The 22143-nt window shown below is 35.5% G+C and overlaps 1 protein-coding gene across 4 annotated transcripts in view; it reads left to right on the top strand.

The window, feature by feature from the left end:
* Nucleotides 1-22143, top strand: part of LOC150109601 (uncharacterized) — a 426121-nt gene that overhangs the window by 100845 nt on the left and 303133 nt on the right. For all 4 annotated transcript variants that reach the window (XM_090413762.1, XM_090413780.1, XM_090413753.1 and 1 more), the window contains exon 2: nt 11783-12332. In XM_090413762.1, the coding sequence (XP_090269888.1) occupies nt 11783-12332 (550 nt within the window). The remainder of the gene's footprint in view (nt 1-11782; nt 12333-22143) is intronic.

Below are 22143 nucleotides of genomic sequence, written 5' to 3'. Positions count from 1 at the left end.
TAAATTTATTCAATTGACTTTCTACCATACCAGCTTTGTTGATTCTGTTGTCTATTTCCATATTTAATTTACCATCTTCACTAAAAATTGTGCCTAAGTAGCTGAAATGTTTTACTTGTTCCACAGCTTCCCCGTTCACAACACAGTTGACATTTTCAACAATTCTGCTTATTTTCATTGTCTTTGTCTTTTTAATGCTCACCTTCATACCATATCTATTACAACAGTTATTGAATTTAGTCAGGGACTCTTGCAAACTTGTAGCGGATTTATTTAGAAGTATAACATCATCCGCATAAAGCAAAGAGCTGACATTAACATCTCCAATTCTGATATCATGTTTAATACCACTTTCCTTCATAATGTGATCCATATAGATAATGAATAACAGAGGGGATAATGTACATCCTTGTCTCACACCGATTTAACATTAAACCATCTTACTGTACTTCCTTCAATTCTAACTGCCGACTTACAACTCAAATACAGACTAAGTATTGCATGATATAATGCCCCATTGACACCATATAACTGTAGCGTATTGAACAGCTTCTCTCTTGGCACCTTGTCATATGCCTTTTCCAGATCGACAAAACTTAAATACAGATCTTTGTTATATTCCCATGATTTCTCCACTATTTGTCGTAAAGTGAAGATCTGATCCATACAGCCTCTATTTGACCTGAATGCAGCTTGTTCTTCACCAAGCTTTTCTTCCACAATTCTTCTCAACCGTTTCTCAAGTACACTTGCATATATCTTACCAGGAACACTCAATAGGGAAATACCTCTGTAATTCTCACATTCAGTTTTATTTCCCTTTTTATATATGGGTACTATGAGAGCTCTACTCCAATCATCAGGAATTCGTCCCTCTGTCCAGGCTTTCTGAACTATGCAGTGCAGCCACTGTAAGACTTTTATACCACCATATTTCAGCATTTCTGGTCGAATATCATCTACTCCTGCTGCCTTTCCACATTTCAAGCCGTTGATAGTTTTTTTCTACTTCAAGTATGGATATGTATGTCTGTTGAGTGTTTGTTTCATTTAGCAATTGTTCGAAGTAATTACTGCATACTTCAAGGATATCTTTTTCTCCTGTTTGCATGTAACCGTTATCATCTCTAACTCCTTTTACAGCACTCTTTCCTCCATTTCTAAGCTTCTTCAACAGCCTCCAGAATATCTTACCACCTTCTTGATATTTATTTTCTATGTTCTTACCAAAGTCCTCCCATGACTTTTGTTTAGCTAGTTTTACACAGTGTTTAGCTTTCTTACATTTGTCTCTGTATTCTCTAAGAGCACAAGCTGACTTATTTGCCAGTAACTTTTGATATGCTTTGTTTTGTTTGTTTATATACTTAACAAGGGAGGCAGTTTAGCCCAGACTCAAAATTGAAGGAACCAATTTAAAAATTAATTACTAATTTACAATAATTTGCTTCTCAAACTATGTTGACTTCGAACATTCTAATCGAAAAGTAATAATAACTTAAACAAGTACAAAAATAACCAAAAATACTCAGTGCGCTTCAGTAGTATTAGTGGTCTCATGTAATTCATAGAAAGTTATACTTTTGGTGTAGATACAGCAGATCGTGCATTATTGTAATTTGCGCAGATTTTTTTTTTTCTCCCGATGTTCCTTATTTTGCCGATCAATGTTCCTGAGTATAACAAATTGAAATAGAGATCCAAAATAGCAAATTTAGTCGAGATCTACCAAACTGGTATGGAGATGTTATACGGATGAATGAATAGATGGAACGAATCAAATAGATTTGAAAATAATAACAGAATAAAAATAAATAAAACTGAATGCACTGATTCAAAAAATAATTGAAGAAAGGTTCTGTTTATAGCAATATAATGAAAAAGGCACTTATTTTCATAATAATAATAGCTTTAAAAGTAAGATAACATGCTTTTAAGAGTCCACTCCTATTTTCTAACCCTATTATGTTTACGTATAAGAATTCCTCTGATTCTTAACTTTGTTATGTGCCAATAAATAATCGTAAAAAGGAAGTTTTTAACTATCTTAAGAATATATCCTTTTTGAAGTTAAATATTGTCTAACGAAACAATTAAAGCTATTGGATTCAATATAAGTGTACTCCAGCAAGAGATTACAGTTCCAAATGTATTAGCTCCTAAATAAATACTTTTTTGATGTTTTGAACAGTTCAGATAAAATCTTTTTTTAAAAAGAAATTAAAAGTCATTCCTACAGATGTTTTCGTCAGTACAGTTTAATGAAATGCGAAAGTTTGAGAATTCTAATCGTCACAGCCTCCTGTCTTGTAAACACTATAATGAACAACGGTAAGAACTCGGAAATTTTTCATTTTTTATGTGTACTATACTTATGTTCTTCCGTTTGACTGATGGAACGTGCCAGGGCTTGTCAGAACGTCACGGCGATAATTTATTGCAGTATATATCAACGTTTTTTATGTAGCATAATGAATGAAGTAAGGACAGCTGTTTCAGGAATAAGCAAGCAATAAAGTAGAAACAGACGACATTTCTTTCAAACATCTGCCATCGGTGAGTCCGTTTTTTTTTTTTTTTTTAAATAAAAATAAAATGTACCAAACGGAAAAAGAAAGTTGTTTTCTTCTGCTGCCATAAACAATCTCCCAAACTACAGCCAACTCTTTGTAACGACATTCTCCGTTGAGGCCACTGTTTTCTTTTGTGCTCTACGCTTTATACCTACGCGCGCGCGTGTGTGTGTTCGTGCAGCCTCGGGGCCATGTGAGGCCTTTGTAGCCGGTCATTAGAGCGATACCAGCATACCAACACGTGGAGGCGGGTTCTCTCCTCTGCCCATCGTCTGCCACGCTGTCTTCTATGGCAACGGAGCCAACAGCCGTATTGCTACCCCCCCCCCCAACGCTTAGCCTTTAGAAGACACCAGGAACAAAGAAACCCCATCGTACCGCACTGTCTTTTCGTGCTGGGCATCTGTATAACGACCTTTCCTTTATATGTTATTAAGGCCGCCTAATTTATAATCACAGGAAGGAGGAACAAGAATGAGGGGAAGGGGGTGGTCTCCGTAATAGATTCATTTTCAGGTGAATTTCTTCTTGAATTACGGGGAAGGGTTTCCCCTTCAAAGTTGTTCGTTTTTATGCAACCCGGTAGAGCTGAACAGTAATTAATCTTGGTATTCTTTCTAATTTAACAAAGTATAGAGGTCTTGATGGTATGAAGTACCAGAACGTCCAGCTTATTTTTATTACGATAGGCTGCGAATTCTGCCAACACCGTTAGGCACCATACCGCGAATGTTAGTTATTTGACTATTTATTAGTGACATTTATGCCAAAATATTTTTTGAAGAAAAAAAAAAATTCATGAAACTAGAAATGCACTACGAAGTTTAATTAAAATAAATATTTACCCACCCCAATTACTCTAGTTCAAGAATGATCTAAACATTTAACACACACACACACACACACACACACACACACACACACACACACACACACACACACACACACACACACACACACACACACACACACACACACACACACACACACACACCAAGACATCATAAATTACTGATGATGATCTAAGCATATTTCGATATGCAAAGTAACTCAACTATGGTTCCCTTACAGTTTGACATTTATCACACGCTTAATGACGCTCGAAAATTATTTTTGGTTTTGGAGAACTTCCATACTGAATACCAACGAATGCTTCAGTTCCTTTTTTCTTTTTTTTTATTCTAAGAAAAGAAACGAAGGCATTCTTTGGTTTTCTGTAATAACAGAATGGAATTAAATACAATCCTTTTCAAATAGGAGCAAAATTTTTTAGCTCTTGGCGAAAAAAATAATTGTAAGTAGCGCCTAGAGAAATACTTTCCCACCCGCATTGATCCCAATCCATTGAATACATTGATCAACTCGGAGATTCGATCCAAACATGAGAAACCCAGAGGTGGTTGTGACTGTTTGAGGCTCTGGGGTAATAATTTTAGGAACCCGAATGTAAATGAAGCGCAAATGAATAAAACTGAATCGCATATTCGAATCATTTTTATGGGAATTCTGCGCTTGAAAACTCTGTATCATGGACGGACAGAATGTTCAGTACAAAGAAGAAATTTATTTGATTAACATTGGATTTGAAGATCTCCGAAAGCGTGACCATTGGGTTAGGTTGAGTCAGTCTGTCAGTAATTATTTTAAAGCTCTACCATTGACTCTTCTCCTAGAATTTTGCCTTAACTCTGGAACCTCAATTACGCATTGCACAAATTCAAAAATATCCTTTGGTCACTTCTAACATCTTCGATAAACAAGGTGGAGCTACTATTCTTTCCCTCTCACACACATTTACAGATAGTGATTGTAATTGGAATTATTGTCGAAGCAGCTAAAAAGCTGAAGCCAGTGTATTATGTCTGTAAATTGCGTGTGTTCTTATGGCCCGTTTATCTGTTGTGGTGGGATAAAAAACTCAAGTTGAAAGGAAGGAAAAACCTTTCCATTTCCGTATGAAACTGGCTAACTCAGGGTTTGAACCTAGGTCATTCCAGCCAAACTCATTGTCGATATCAGCTGAAACTACGGAGGGTCTTACAGGCGTTCATGTATTGGCATGTCTCAGTAAATGAGTGGTCCCCATTCAATGAGACATTCCAACCATACTGTAAAGTATGGTTGACGACTGCACCTCTTACTGAATGCCTAAAATGGTCCGGAAAAAAAAAGTACCATGTTTAGTCTCTAGAACAGGAACTTGTTGTCTGATCCAGTCACAGTATTCAGTAGTACGACAGTGTTACAACCCTCCATGAGTGACATTCCGGTATAAAAACACGAAGCAGACCAAACTTGATGTTCAAACACTACAAGGCTTCCCGATCACTTGGCACATTCTTGCTGCCGTCTGCTGTCCCCAACTTTATCGTGAGTGATGTGGTATGGAGGGGACATTGTCGAGGCCTTTTAGAAGGCCTCGACAATGTCCATTTCATTCCGTCTAAAAAATTAAAAAATCCCACTAAAAATAATTTCTGCGTCCATTTCGCCAATATTCATGACAAAAACACAAATACAAATGACGTACATCACTATTTACATGCATTCACTTAAATATAGGATCAAGAAACATAGAGGTTATGATAATAATATAAAGAAATGGAACATTTGTGATCTGTTTTTGTTCTCTTACAGATTGGTGTTTCAGAGAAGAGTAGTTTGTTTAGTAACTTTTTCCAGCAGTCATCTTTGAAGAAATCGGCGAGTTTGAATTCCACCATGAGTATGGATGTTTGTGATTGCCTTTAGGTGGATTTCATCGCCCAGTGTGAGACTACTGCCTCGCCTTTTTTTGGAGGCCTGAAGTGGCTTGAGAAAATTATACGTTTGGTCTGTAGAGCAGCGTTTCCGGATAATGTAAAAATTTTAAAAAATACAAAAAATATATAAAATTGATAAAAATAGAAAAATTCTTAGCACACTGTACTAATAATGGTTAGTCCAAATAATGGTTTAGAGCAGTAGTTTTACAACCTTTCTTGGGTGGGAGTCACACAATTATAATAATAAAAACAGCTGTTTTTATTTCTTTCTAGTCGTAAATTAACTAGAACTAATTAAAATTATTTATCCCCGCAAGGAAGAGCACCGTAATAGAGACACTTCCTTGTCGTTATCCATTGTTGAGTGTAAAACCACCCTGAATTACCAAATTTAGTCTTCGCACAGCACCTACATTTAGCATACGTATTCTTGATGATAACGGTTTATTCTTTCCCAGACATTTTCCTCCCCTCCAAATCCAGAAAAGTCATAAATAGTCTTTTTCCAAGTTTCCTGTCTCTCTCCATCATTTCCTTTACACCAAAAAATCAAAACCAAACTACTTTTCTCTGAGATATTCCACTGTTTTGTGATCAGCCTTTCATAATCTTTGTACGATAACCTTATTCCTCCAGAGTTATTACTGCTTTCTGTTTAGGACAATAATCCCCATGGTCCAGTCATCACTCATCACTTTTTTTCCCTCCAGATCAGTTTATAGCTGTAACCCAACCATTTCAATCCTGAATTACCAGAAGATCCGATCAAATATTCAATAGGCAAATGATCTATCCAAGAGGATTTTCCATTCTTCCTCTTCAGCCTCTGCCAGACCTATTTCCCCTATCATCTGTCTCACCTCTGCATTCAATCCAGTTTATTTCGCTAGTACTTTTAATTTTGTTTAGCAGCTCTCTAAATTAAAAGTACTAGCGAAATAAACACAGCTATTTCTGCCATTACATCTCGATGTGTTATGTAAGCATTAATACTCATATAATTTGTCTCATCTTATAATGCAAATATTTTTGTCTCTTTTTTCTCTTGTGTTTAAAATTTCCAAATCCGTGGAAGGTTCCACCACATCATATCACTTGCTTGTGAAAGTGTATTTAATGCCCGTATTCAATATTTGTCGATGTGGAATCGAGGCAGGGTTCCGCTATCATAATGACAGCAGAACTAAATTAGTTGGTCTTGAATGGAAATGTTAATTTTTACTTCCGGCAACGCGTATTTCTCTCCTTCTAATATAGGCAAACAGATCTGTGAATACCCGCATTTGACAGCTATAATAGATTGCGAAGTATAGCGGTGGTCACTTATCCTGTTAAGATGATATTCCATGTTAATGGCCTCACTAACTTCAGTAGGTATTATGAGAATTTGATGATGATTTAAAATCTCCGGTTTGTATAGTTTAATAATAGTACAAGTTTGCCTTATTTTCATACCCTCGATGTGCACTCTTAGCGTTTTGAATATAGCCTATTTTTTAACAATATTCAGTGACGATATGAGTAATATACACACTCACCCACTCACCTTGTATAATTTTCCTGTTTCCATGGCAGCAATATCAAGATTGCTGCTGTGGAAATAGGAAATCATAATATTATAATTCGTCCAACTCTGCTAACATTACAAACATACAAACTCCTCTGCTGACAAGTGACATCTATTGTGTCTATGAAAACATGTAATGAGATATCCATTTATTCAAAGAAACAAAACTTTTATATAGAAATGTACGCATGTATAAAATGAGGGCGTAGTTTCTGGTCTGAGTGCAGAATAATTTTAAAATATGCTGTTTTTGTAGATACTAAAATGTCAATAGCTAGTGAGGAGAATGTTAGTAATTTAGACATCGATTTACTTCCATTTTGTTTTCATTGTTGTGCTACTGACAGCTAGTTAATGCCATGCGGCATTGGGTTTTAGAACTGTCAGTTTTGTTAATATATAGCTGTCAAGAAATATTCCATCTTCGTCAACATTAACATTAAAAGACAAGTCATGAACGCCGAAATTTATGTTCATTCGTGTACGATTTGTATTTTTCCTCAACGGACCAAGCAAAGGGTGCGTTCGTCACACACAACCTATTTTTCTACCTTGACATCGGTGCGTGACCCTGTACTGTTTTCGACCTTAACAATTGCCTTCATAGCGTTTTTGTTTTTTTATCTTGGAAAAAAAAAATCCAAGGATAACTTTGCTTGGCACGCCTAATTTTCTTTCTTGAATGGTATTATTATTAACGTTGTTAAAGGAAGAATCTGGGACGGTCATAGTGGAAGTTTTCTTATTTAGAAAAAAAAACTTTCCTAAAAAGAGCTTTGTTTTTCTTAAATGATGTCTCTTAGGCAATTAAAGTCTTCATTGTTCTCTTCAACAGAATGCACTTAAAAGAGGAATTTCAGTTCTGCATGTCCCATCTAAATAAATGACCAAAGAAAAGAGGAGGAAAAGATTATATAAGAATGTGTTGTTTGTGTATCGTGTTTTATAGTGTTGTGAAGACAGTCATTGCTTAGTGACCGAGTCGAAGCAATAAGGAGGTCATCAGTCCGTTTTTGTTTGTTTTTTTTTCTTTCTCATTAACCATCGCAATATTTTGCTTTCATATTTCAAATGTTGCTATTCATAGAAAAAAAGTTATGATTATGGCCAGTGGCTTTTATCGTCCATTGATGCAGTCGACCAATTATAATTAACCGTATTCTAGTTAAGGTGATATATTATAGTCTGACTTCAATATAATGCTTCTCAGGTGAGTGAAAACTCGGTTAGCGTTATACTGGATATCCAGATAAATTTTAAGTATTCTGCCTATAAAATAGAGCATCCGTTAATCAATCGGGTTCGACGATGCCCTTCGTTTGGGATGAAACGTGTGTTTAGAAGAATGTGAAGAACCTTTTTCAAGGCTTTTCAGTTAAAGGTGAGTTAACCGATCTCATACGGAGATGGAAGGGCTTTTTCCCCCAGAAATTCATGTTTCGCATTACGCAATCAGGCAAAGCGACCAGAACAAATGCAATTTACATATACAGTATACTTATAGGTAGAGGGCTAACCACCTTATCCCAGAATTATGATTAGGAAATCCAAGTATACTTGAAAGGTCGTGGGTACTTAACGGCATGTTAGAACCGTTATATAATGATGTCCTCATGGCCTTGTTAGCCAAGTGGTTAGCGTATTTGCTCTCTTACCAATAGGCTTTTGGTTTGAATCCTGCCGTGGACATGAATGTTTGTTATTATCTTTAGGTGAGAGAATTTCATTGCTTGGTGTGAGACCACTTCCCAGCTTATTAGAGTTTCTCCACACTACTTCTTAAATGTATTTTTGTCTATTAATGTGTTCGCTGGCTAGTTTGTTTATTTTTGGGAAAGGAAAAACTCCAGTTTCTGGGCTGGGGGGGGGGGCGCAGCTCTGATACCTTCATATGAGATCAGAAACTTACCTTCAGTTGAAAACGCTTTATTAAGAATCTTCGTGTTCTGGATGAGATTCGAACTCGGGTCTTTCCAACCAAATGGCATCATTGTTATCGACTAAGCTACGGAAGCACTCTCTCTCTCTCTCTCTCTCTCTCTCTCTCTCTCTCACGCACGCCTAGGTTCTTCACATCCTAGACCGTATTCGAACCTAGGTTTTTCCATGTGAAGAGCATCCTCGTTGCCGATTAGGATACGAAGGTTTGATGAGTAGCGTTGTAATAGTAAGTTGCAAACAATCGGTTATTCCGGTTATATTCACTTGAAACTACTAAAATACAGTCCTTGAATGAAGCGATCAAGATGAGTACGATATTGGAAACTGGTTGTTATTGAGATGAGTTGTTTAAATTTAAAAATAAATAAATGTTAATGAAAAAATTGTATGAAGTTGATCTCAAGTGGCTCATCAACTCATTACGTCTAATAATAATCGAGGTGCTTTTAATGAAAATGAATTTCCTGATGTTGCAGTCATGCGTTATCTTTAAAGCAAATGTCATGATTTCATATCTGTAATATTTTTTATATTATTTATTTTATTTAATATAGATAATTTAATTATATATAATTAAGTATTTAATATATTTAATGGATAATATATGTTTTTATTATCCATTAAATTAAAAAAAACCTAAACTTAAAAAAATTAAACCTACTACTGAAAGCATTCACAAGAACGCGGTACAGACTTTAGAGGAGGATGTTCCATACTTTGCAATAGGAAATAAGTGGGCAGCCCAGTTCTGCAGTGGACCTGCATCGTTTTAAAATGACTCGTCTCAGCCTTCCGTCAACTGCCACAAAGTCCATCCACGATTTAGTACCGTCAGGTAGACAAATGACCATTTGATACACTGCCAGATGTACCAAATGGTCACGTTTGGAAGTGGAATTGATGTTAACAATAATAAAAGCAATGAAACTTTCAAAACTAATCATCCTTTCCTTTAAATTTCCTTTAAAATGTGTTTTTAAACACAGTTTAAAAATAGTATCCCTTATGAAATATGACGAATATACAGGGTGTCCCAAAATTCACGCAAGAAGTAATTTTAATAGAAAACACAGGTTTTTAATTAAAAATTGTAATTTCTTATTGATTCATAAAGTATACAGTATAGGGTTATGCATGGAATAGCATATCGGGTAAATGGCCTCCACGGCTTTGCTGGCACATACGCACTCTTTTGTCGAAATTTTCCATGACCATTTTGCATAAATGTGGCTGAATTTCGTTGATACAGGCGCTCAATTTCCTCCTTCAAGGCGTGGGTGGTCGTGGGCTTGTTGGCATAAACCTTAGACTTCAAAAAAACCCAAAGAAAAAAGTCCAACGGCGTTAAGCACATGATCTGGGCGACCAATTCTGATCACCAAAACGGGAAATTACACGACCAGGAAATGACTCATGCAGTAATTGAATTGTTTCTCGGGCTGTATGGCATGTGGCACCGTCTTGTTGAAGCTACATGTCGTCCACATCCATATCTTGCAATTTAGGCACAAAAAACTGGATTATCATGTCGCGACAGCGAGCACCATTAACTGTTATTACCTTACCAGCCGCATTTTCGAAGAAGAATGGACCGATGACGCCTCCAGCCCAAAATCCGCACCAAACAGTGACACGTTGTGGATGCATTTGTTTCTCAACAATCACTGGTGGATTTTCTGAACCCCCAAATGCGACAATTTTGTCAATTAACGAAGCCATCAAGATGAAAATGAGCCTCATCTCTGAAGATTATTTTGTTCGAAAAGCATCCACTTGTTGTTCCATAATCCATTCAACGAACTCTCTTCGCTGTGTGTGTGGTCATTTTTAATAACCCTGAACTGTCAGCTGTCACGCTGTCTTTTTTTTCTCGTTGGTAACACTTTACCGCACAAATGGCGCTAAATTTAAATCTTGCGTGAATTTTGGGACACCCTGTATAAGCAGTAAAATAGAATTCAAATAATAAGATATAACATAGTCAAAATGGGAGGAGGGACAAACTTCCATAGCTCCAAAACAAAGTTATAAATCTTATTAAGCACACTTATAATGAAAGATGATAAAGGCTTACAGTAATTATTCGAACAGGCTTTAACTTGGTAAATTATTGAAATTTAAAATTTTCAAAGCTGATCGGAAGCTTACTGAATTACAAACTTCTAGGCATGATCAATTTGTACTACTTAAAACTCACAGATACACATTCTGTTCAAGAGCTGTATATTTGCCTTTTATTTTTATTTTATTTATTTATTTTATTATTTTTTTTGAGTAGGACAAAATTCCGACAGCTATTTTGAACTCCTGGTTCTCATCAGAGACCAGACAGTAACTGTCTGAATACTATACTAGTTCGTGTGTTTGAGAACTATTAATTTTCGTTGTGGAGTTATTTGGAATTCCAACCGAAGCAACTAAAGCTAGCGAGACGATTGCATTATATAACCGTTAATTGTATGTATTCTTCTGGCTAGAAGTACCTGTCTTGCAGGATAAAAACCTCGAGTTTCCGTTGAAAACAAAATTATATTTGTTTTCGCTGGGGTAGCTGAATGGTTAGATACGGTTTTGTTGATCTTATCGGCTGTTTAAGCCGCCTGTGTTCATACTGAACAGGTGTTCGCCAAATAAAGGGAGAGTTAATATGATATTTCTTAATTAAAAATCGCTAGCAAAAAATCCTAACTGATTAGACAGATGCCTTTTACTGCACGCAGTCTAGAGACAAGTGAACCTGTACACAAATGTCCGTTATCAGTTCTATGTTATCTTTATAATTTACTAGTTGAAAACTGAGTCGCGATTAGCGTATTCTTGTGTCATGGAGAGTAGCACCATTTTACTAATTCTTAATGTAATCAAAATGCCTTTTAAATTTTGTAACTTTCTGTATAACACAATATATATATTTTTTTTTCGTTTTTTATTTCTAGAAGCATCAGTGGCAGGAAGAAGGATAAAGATAAAGAGGGAATCAATGCCGACAAAGATAATCCCCTCTCTCCAAAAGAGCCTTCTCGCACTTCACGCGCTGTTAGAGACACCAGGCAAGTACATCCTGAAAAGGACTCGGAGAAGATTGGTGTTTTGGGTAAAGACTGTACCATCGTGGTCACTGGACAGAAGGACGTCCAGCATCACCAAATTTTAAAAGACTTTCATAAAGACTCTTCCCTATCGCCTACTCTCACTCCTAAGGATGATGAATTCAAGGAGGTTAAAGATACCGGAGATCTCAAGGTTTGGGAAAACTTAGTGGACACTGAGGATAAGTGCGGTGTTGGTAGACAATGGCACGACTTTTCGACTTTCTTGGACTCCAACATTGGAGATGAGGATAAAATTAGAAACAACGACACCCTCGTGAGTATTACTGATCCTGAAGACAGGATATACGACAGAAACTCAGTCCCTAAAGAGAGCAGTCTTGAAGATCATGATGAAAGGTCGGAGTCGGATGGAGAGAAGTCGGACGTTGTAAAAGTAAGTATTTGAAAAGCGGGGTAAAAGAAGTTATTGTGCCAATTGGAGGTGTAATGGAAAATAAAAATTAATGTAGGTTTATTTCCATTAGAAAATAATATGTTTATTATTTAGTATTGAATCGAGAAAAAAATTCATTGCGAGTTGTGGAATTTCTTCTAAACTTCCAGTGCAACTAATGTTTGTATATTTCTTCTTTATAATATTTAATCTCGAGCTAGAATTTCAAGTATTGTTTTTTTTTTTTTTTTTTGAGGGGAGGGGGAATCATGTTTAAGAATAATTCATTATCGAGCTCTTCAAGAAAAAAGACGAAACATGTATTATTACCGAGACCTCCAGGGAGTCAGGGACTCATCAAGTGAGACCACATATTACCCACACCATCTGTCATACCTTTCCTTGAATTCATTCACACTACCTACACTCACCACTTCCAAAGGCAATCCATTTCTATCATGCACCGTTCTGCGTTTCGTGATAGAAATGGATTGATTTCCTTCTAGCTTTCACGCCTATCTTGAGTGCATTCATTTTCAATTTCCTCGTCTTCTCCCCCATCCTCCATAAAAAAAAAATTAAAAATGCATATATTGGTATCCTAATGACTCCTTTCAGAAATTTGGGGGATCATATCACCCCTTTCTTTTGCTAGTGTCTGCACTCCACAAATTCTCGATCTGTCTTCATACTTTAAATTCCGCAGTCCCGGTATCTTCTTTGCACTCCTGCCACTGTATCTATATCATCTCGGATACCAGGAATCAGAGTTGAATCTAGATGAAAAGTCGTCAAAAATGATCAGGAAAAGTGAAAAAAAAAAAAAAAATCTTTCTCGACTTTATTATCACAAAGTTTCACTTTGGTTTCAATAACACTAAAGCACTCACTAAAGTTACCGCACTTATAACGTGAAAACTTTTTAAGCACACATTTTCAACTCTCCTTGCAATAATTAAGTCGACTCTACCGCTTCTGATGAGTTGGTTGATGTAATTCGCGTGATTTGTCTAGATCAGTGGTCGCTATCGACGCCAAAGGAGTCGATATGACATTGTTAGGGGTCAATTTGGGCTCAGGGGTCGACAGAAAAATATAAGACATCATTGTATGGGTAATATTTAATTCGGTTAACTTGGATTACTTCCATGACAAAAGACATGGAGGTAATGACAACGTAATTAAGAGTGAATCGTGGGATCAGTACCTCCATCTTACAGGTCCATGAATAGGACCTGTAAGATGGAGTAAGGTCATGAAAATAGTTACTGAGGCCAATCAAGTAGGCCAAAATGACGCATTTACCAATAAACGGATGTTGGTGGTTCCTGCCAGCCGGGTGCAGTGGGAGCGAGAATGCAACATGTGCGTGGTTCTTATTTACTGATACAAGTATTCGATCCCAGTCTCATTTTTGCGCATCGACATACAAGTGAGCGTTAATGTTCTAAAATTCATCAACATACATATTATAATTCAATCGTTATTCATTCACGAACTAAACTTCTCTATGTTGAAGAGTTGAGCAGCGCTGGTAGTAATACCAGTAGTTTATTAATATCACTGGTAATACCAGTGATATTATTAGTGATAGTAATAGTAATAGTAATATAATAATATATACTATATTATACATACAATAATCATTGTAACTATAAAATAAACAATCTAAAAACTCACATAAGCGTCTTTTTTTGCTTGTCCTATTATAATTACGTAATAGTAAAATAGAGGGGGGGTCGATAAAAAATCAAGAAACTCTTGAAGGGATCGACGGGCAAATAACTTTGGCGACCCCTGGTCTAGATGATTGATTTCATAGCTGATTTGTAACCAACGACTATGTTCGAATCCTACTTGCCATAGATCTTAAGAAAATCTTTAGGTGATAGATGATTTTCATTGTCCTCTATAAGGCTACCATCGCTACTTTACTTACTGGAGAGGCTTGCATTGAGACTTGGGTTTTTCATCCCTCAAAATAGAAAAATAGGCCTGAAGAACACGCAATTTACAGACATAATACACCAGTCTCGGTAGCTTTAGTTGCTTCATCTAAATACTGCACCTTCCTTCATATAGAAGGAAGTCATATAAACGAATGGACTGAATGGTCTGAACTTAGCGCTTGCCGGAAATTGAAAAGAATCAGTCTACGCATTTTGCACATAAAATATAATTTACTTGAAAACATTTTACGAACCTGTCATTTATAGTGAAAAAAAGTGTAGTGTTATTTTTTTAAATTTAATCTTTGCATGCGCTTACAGCTTATATTTTCGTTAATATAATCGCCATCCATCTTGATAACTTCTTCCTACCTGCACAGCAACAGAATTTCGTCTGCAGAACGGTTTCTGAATATCCACAGGGAACCAGTTAGTAGCATTAAAGATGCTACTGACAGTGGAAACCTTTGCACTCAGTGATGCGGCCTAAAACAGTAACACATTCTGTGTGACCTTAGTGGATATTTGTGTACATATTCTGTGCATAGAATTATCCTCTGCCTTCATCTAAATGCTGTACCTTCCACCACAACAGAAATATCTATGTGCAATTTGACCAATATCAACCATAAATGCTGTCCTCTCTACATGCCGAAGCACTCTCAAACAGGTAATGCTGGTAATTTGCAGGATTTTACTACTGCTTTTTCAATCCCATTTATTTATACATTAGATGTACTTCCAAATAAATAATAGTTTATAATTTAGCATTAGACAGTTTTGTCAAGAAGAAAGGAAGAATCGGCCGAGTAGTTGAGCGGATATCGTCTCTGTTCTCCAACCGGCATGTTGTGGGTAGAGATGTCTTGATGTCGAATTCCGCTATAGATGTCTGGATGTCAGTTGTCCGGTATGAGACCACCATCCTTCACAATGGAAACCTGGGGGAACATGAGAAAGGTTCCATGTTTGACCTCTGGAGCAGTTATTGGATTATCTGATATTTGCAAAGTCTCTGGGATCTACTGTCAAGTCGCCTTTGTTTATTATTCTCCATAATTGAACGCAGATATCAAAGGTAGACTCATAAGGATGTCTGTCGTCGATTTCTGGCTCCTGTATCTCACGTATTTCTCTTGGATTCCATTTAGCATGGAGGATGTCGTTAATATTTTGGCCACTGAATGTAGGTGACAAGAAAATAGAAGGAATGATGAAGATAGAGAAATCTCAACGTAACATAAAACATAAAAGAGAATTTTATGAAGATACAGGAGCCAGAAATCGACGATAGACATCCTTATAAGTCTACCTTTGATATCTGCGTTCAGTTATGGAGAATAATAAATAAAGGCGACTTGACAGTAGATCCCAGAGACTTTGCAAATATCAGATAATCCAATAACTGCTCCAGAGGTCAAACATGGAACCTTTCTCATGTTCCCTCCAGGTTTCCATTGTGAAGGATCGTGGTCTCATACCGGACAACTGACATCCAGACATCTAACATAAAACATAAAAGAGAATTTTATGAAGAAGAAACTTAACTGGAATCTCTAACGAAAAATCTACCAAATAAATTGTAAAGCACAACTTCCTACTCAGTTCCCTCTAATGAACAGTTATAGGGATCGGGTTTTGTAGATAGAGTAGTTTATTCTATTGCATTGGCTAGCAGTAGTCACGAAGACAAAAATGATGCTATAATGTGTCTTGGATGGATGCTTACTTTTCGATTTCGTCTCCCCCTCCCCATTGTTGAAAATGATGTGAATATTTCCAACTAATACTGTATTCATGCCCAGTATGGTGCTTTCAGTGGTAAGACTATATATTAATTAATGCCTCTGCACATCAGGGTTCAGTATGACAGTTTCTTACCCGAATAAAATAGGAAACCTGAATAGTTTGTAAATGTACAAAATAAATATACCTAGAAAGATTGTGATGAAGAATTTTGAATTGCAAAAAGGAATAGGATAAACTGCGTATAAACGTTGATGTAAATGACAAAAGGAAAAAAAAGTCATAAAAAGCATGAAAAATGAGGACTTCAGGAAGATAATGGATAACATAAAGAGTAATATATGTACTCGAGAATGGGGGAGTAGAAATATCGCAGGAGGGTGGAGTGGCACACTGAAATAGATTCTGATAATGATGATATACTGAAGGGTGCAAGCCATAGCTGCACTTCTCCAAACTTAAGGGCTGTTGAACAAACAGTAGATAATCTGAAGGGGGGAGGAATTCTTAACGACTACAATATTCAGTTTAGATTCATGCGTGGTACTCGAAAAGAATAGAATATTATGGCACTGAAAAGGTACTCTTGATGTTCTCCAGTATTTCTTTTCGCATAGCCCTCTGTGTAATTTATCAGCATAAAACTGTTTTACAAAGAAGTGGGATGTTAAAGTAAAACGCAAGAAATTTGCATTTGCATTTTTGTAAAAATGAGTGTCGATTAATCGACTTTTTTTGTTAACTTTCTATACGTGGCTCGTAATTTTTTTTATATCGTTTATATTATTAGGTGCATTTGGCGAAAATACAAAATACCTAATAGAGATTTTGATGGCAGTTGTATTGGCGATTTTTTCTTTCTAACCATTTCAATTTTGGTTTAAATTTGTAAAAATTGGGGAACTGTTAGTGCTCAAATGATGCGAAATAAGATTGCATCTTAACTTGAGATGCTCTTGTAAGTTTATGGTAGCACTTCCTCTTCCGTAATGCTAAAAGAAAGGCCGGTATTGATATTGATTCGTTTCTAGTCGTCGACTAGAACAGTGCTTCCCAAAATTCTGGATGTCAGGGGCCCCTTTGGAAAATTAAAATATTTCACGCCCTCCTCGAAAAAAACGTAATATATAGACATATATTATTATAATATTTATTGTATTTATATTCAATACAAAACATACACAGCGAATATTGCAAAAATCAAATGTAAATATTACATTTTTAGCATCTTACATACACATTTGACATGCCACATTATCTTATATTTTTATATAGATAGATATATTGTTATTATACATTTGCAGTACAAGCACATGAAACGTAAAACGATTAGTAATAAAGAAAGAATTAAAAACATAAGAGAAGTTTAATAACAATTTAATGTGATGGATGTGTTTCAATACTGCTACACCAAAAATCAGGTGAAATATTTGAAACTACAATTCTTAGATTTCTGCTTTGAAATGAAACTTATATGAATAAGCATATATTTACTAATATTCATTAAGCGCCGAAATACGCAGGAAGCAAAATTTGTGAATTTTGCTTCCTGCGTATTTCGCCCTTGATTTTTTTAATAAAAGAATTAGGGTATGTATCAAGGCCTAGTTAAAGGAAAACTATGAAGCTGAAAGACAATAAAACATATTCAAATTATAAATCTATTATTCTGGCGGGCATTCTGTTTCTTTCTTTCATACAACTGTCTCTTCTGCAAATTTTCCTGCTTCTCTTTCACAAGGGCCAGTCTCTAAGCATTGCTATTTAAAAGTTTCGGTTGCACGAAAAATATTTTAAATTTGTTTCTGTGAAATCTCTTTGGGCTTGTCAGTGATTAAATTTTCTTCATATTCTTTAGGATCTTCCCGCTGTGCATCTAAATTTAGCAGGTTGGAATCACTCAGTTTCTCGGAATGAGATTTAATTAACTTAGATTCATTTGAAAAGCCTCTTAAAATCATTTGCACAATGTGGAAGAATGTGCTTTCAAATGGATCGCATATTGCTAACAGTAATTTCATTCGACTTTGCGACTTTATAACCAGGCTGAGATTTCTCTGATTTAGTCAGAAAAGTCTTGGAAGGCATTGGCTTCCAAAAAAAAAAGGCTAGTTTCATCGATATTAAATATTTGTTGGTCACAATAGCCCCTTTCTTATACAATTTTCTTCAAATCTCTGGATAATTTGCGGCCACCTCCTTATCGGCACTTGCAGTCTCCGTCTGTGATTAGAACATTATGTAGGCTATTTCTCAAACCACCCAGCACTAACGTGGAATTCTTCTTTTCCATCATTGATAGCCCTTTCTTTCAAGGTTGCAAAGAGACTTAATGCTTTTGATTTAATAAGGTCAGTTCTTAGCAGGATCCGTTTTTGGTTACAATCTTCGATCGTGTACAAAGAAGTCTCTCTAATTCAATCATTATAATACTTTGTATTCAGCAGCTTTGCTTAAAATTGCTCTTATAGTTGAATCACCCATTTTTGTGTTCTTGTCTTATCTTTGCTCTAGACTCGCCTTGTTCACTTTCTTTAGTGAACTATCTTTTCGGATCATTTTCACACTTTCACTTTTTTGCTCACTAATTCTTTTACTCATGATGAAAGGTTGGGAAAATACTTTTAAAAACATATATATAAGGAAAGTAATTACGAAGGAGGTCCGAGATATGATCAGGAAAATGCTTTGTAATTAGCAGACGACATAAATTTTGGCAGTAAAAATTTGGAACATAGTATACATAGCTTACATGGAAGTAGTGTAGTATGCCATTAAAAATAACTTTGTAAAATGTTTTAAATCAGTAACTAAATTATTTCATTCTGGTGAGTGATTTTTCAAAATAGTTAGCCATAAAAAATGTATAGATAGAAAATTTTTTAAATGTGTAACATTTATTTTTAAGATGTATATAGGCGCACTAATCGACTTTGGGTATCGAAAAAAAATGACGCACTACTCGAAAATGCACTAATCACATTTGAGTCCTATATGTGCTTGTTTGGCTATATTTTTATGGAGTGTGTCTTTGGTTTTGAAAATAAAAATGGATACGTAACAATTGATTATTTCACTCTTATAGTATATAGATTAAAACTCAATCAAACTCAATTAGATCAAAATTAATTCAGTCCACAATTATAAAGAATCGATATAAAATTTACAAGTTATATCTCGTTTTAATTCTTTTATTTATCTGAAATATTTCTTAATTGAAAGATAAATGTTCTAATTCACCTCTCTGTGGAATATGAATAAAATAATTAGAAAGGGAAAAAAATGTACGCTATATAAGCTGTGACAATGGCGGTAATACTTAAAGCTCAGGGCGCAGATTAAAATAAATACAATTTTAAGGTGAAAAAAAATACCTTACTGTAATTACGTACATCTATTACTACAACAAAAAATGCTAAATGTAAAACAACCTCGCTTGTTTTTCCTTGCTATTGGACGTCTACGATAGCATCTCTATAAATATGTTTCGCTATATGACTTGTGAATATAGATGTATTTAGCAAAATACGCAGTGCGGTTTAAATGAAAACTAGGGTAACTATACAGGCGTGTTGACGTCACAGTAGTGATTCACCTATAAGTTACGTGAAACGAGACAGCTAAAAGTAACAGGAAAATGTGCACCATTCCAGTTAATGATGCGACCCCGTTCATAATAAATCAAGGCGGGGACTACCCACACGCAAACCAGGTGTTACATGGTGTGGTAGCGTCTCTTCACCTTGGCGTTTCACCTGGTGAATCACCATCTATAACATAATGACATTCAGGAATCCAGACTTAATCTCGAAAAACGAGATGTCAATAGTTACTGTAAGAGTAGGGGGGGGGGGGGACAGACACTATTGTAGTTGCTTTTCCTTCTTCGGAGATGATGCGTATTAGACTTTAGGAAGTTACCAAGACAATGACTCAGGTTCAGGTGAAGAAAATGTCAACTTTTTTGTAAGAAAACAAGAAAAGAGTCGCCTGTATATATAAATAATTACATAATAGAGAAGAAATTACCATTGCTTTCTATATCATTAGAATGAATCATATGTAAAAAAAAAAAATTTTTAGTAACAAATGAAATGTTTAAATTTACGGCTATAACTAAAATTCTGTTTAGCATTTAGCAGCAGGGGCGGCTCGTGCATAGGCACTACGGAACTGCAGCACCTCCAATTTTTCTCGATACATAAATATATTTATTAATTTATTTATATTTGCTTCTAATATTTAATTTTATCATTAACAATCCTATACAATTCTCTTATTTTGTATAAAAAATAATAACAATCCGTCTTGTAGTACTCAGGAGGGCGAAGATCGCTAGCAGCACTGTGTTTACCACGGTGTCATATTGCTACGCGCACAAGCATATCACGTCATAGTGAGATGCGAGCTATTAGCATAATGCGGCACTGTCCGTGGCGCAGTTCCGCTGTTGTTTATATGCAGTTTGCGCCAGTAGTAGAGTGTTCGTAGTGCTTATCGTGTTTACTCGGTCTCTTTAAATATTTGGACGTTACAATTAAAGACATAACATTTGTTATAGTTTTTATTTTAAAACATTATTGGGGTTATGATAATGGATTTTATTTTTAAGTAATTTTTAGTTATACCAAACCGTATAATTTTATCGATAATAAACAATATTTTTCCATGTTTATTTTTTTTTATTTTAATTTTTACCATAATTTTGATATTTTATCCAAACACGTATACACTGTACTTACAGTGTGTATGTATATTTCGAAAGTTGCAGCACCCCCACGATTTCAAGCCACGAGCCGCCACTGTTTAGCAGTTTATTTATTTATTCGTATGGAGTTTCCCCCGTTCCTCCATCGTCCCTTAGAGCTGGTTGAGTCTTCCTAATGAGGGATTAAGTATGTATTTTTTATGACTGTAGATCCTTGTGTGTTCACGAGCCGGTTTGTCTGTTCTGAGGGACGAAAAACCCGAGTTTCCAGGTGAGTTAGCCAGTATGAGACAGGCTCTACTAAACTTAACTATACGAATTTAATTTTATTTGAATACACGTAATATTGCATTGAATGCTTTAACACGTGTGCTAACTTATGTAACACAAAAGAAGGATGCAGCATACGTACATTATGTTCCGTTTTATTAACCATAAAGAAGTGTAATGATCAGCTATTGAAGTTTGAATGTTCAACGAAATTCAATTCTGTTTAACACTTTACAGAATAAGAAATCTAAATGAGCGAATGACATCATTACTGTTACGTGATGATGTTAGTTGGCGAGAAGGAAGAGATGACGATAAAGATGTATAGATGAGTTTTAAATTGAACAATCGATCAAAATTGGCTTCTGCGATCAGATGTGTAATGATATTTGACTTTCAAGGAGTTTGTCCTGAGTTAAAAAATTCCTCAAGAAGGTCAAAAGCTGTTCTCTTTAAAGTAATTTATGTTAGCAATATACTATTACCATTTAACGGATCGAATTTATGTTAGTATGATATAATATTTGAAATCAGACCATTGATTCAAACCGGAAGTTTAGAAAAGGCAAAAATCGTGTAGCGATTTTCTTCTAGCTCGTATTCTAATTCGTAAATTGATTTAATTGATTTAATAGCAAAATTAAATAAAATAAAAATTCCATTTCATTTATTGAAATGTGGGGATTGGAATTTTATATCGTTCTGGAGAGAAATTCCAATGCTAAAGACGGAATGTGTGCGATGCTTTGTATTGTAATTGAACGTGTGTATAATTCAATATAGAAATTGACAAAAAAAGTGTTAATAAATCACTCTTATATTTAGTATTATTATTAAATCCGATGCAAAGATGCGAAATTTTATAATAGCGACGTTAGAACAGAATTCTCAAGAGAAAAATGACCTTCTTAGTCTCATACACACAGTAATTTCCAATAAAAACTTAGGTGCGACCACCTGCACTAAATGAAGGTTCTCCAGATTTTTGTCTTAAGCCTTCTTTGTTTAATGTGTGTGATCTTGTAGTACGTTCTGTAAGTTTATTGAAGATTGCTGTTTTGCACACACACACACACAAATCCCCGAGCCTGACATCGAGCCGTATAATTCTCGATTTTCAGTAAGGTTCCTTTCTGAC

Source organism: Typopeltis vanoorti, chromosome 2 (assembly GCF_054136105.1).
Source record: "Typopeltis vanoorti isolate ZY-2024b chromosome 2, IOZ_Tvanoo_1.0, whole genome shotgun sequence".
Classification (NCBI taxonomy): Eukaryota; Metazoa; Arthropoda; class Arachnida; order Uropygi; family Thelyphonidae; genus Typopeltis; species Typopeltis vanoorti.
Note: the sequence above shows the minus strand (reverse complement) of the source record. Positions and strands in the feature narration are given on the sequence as shown.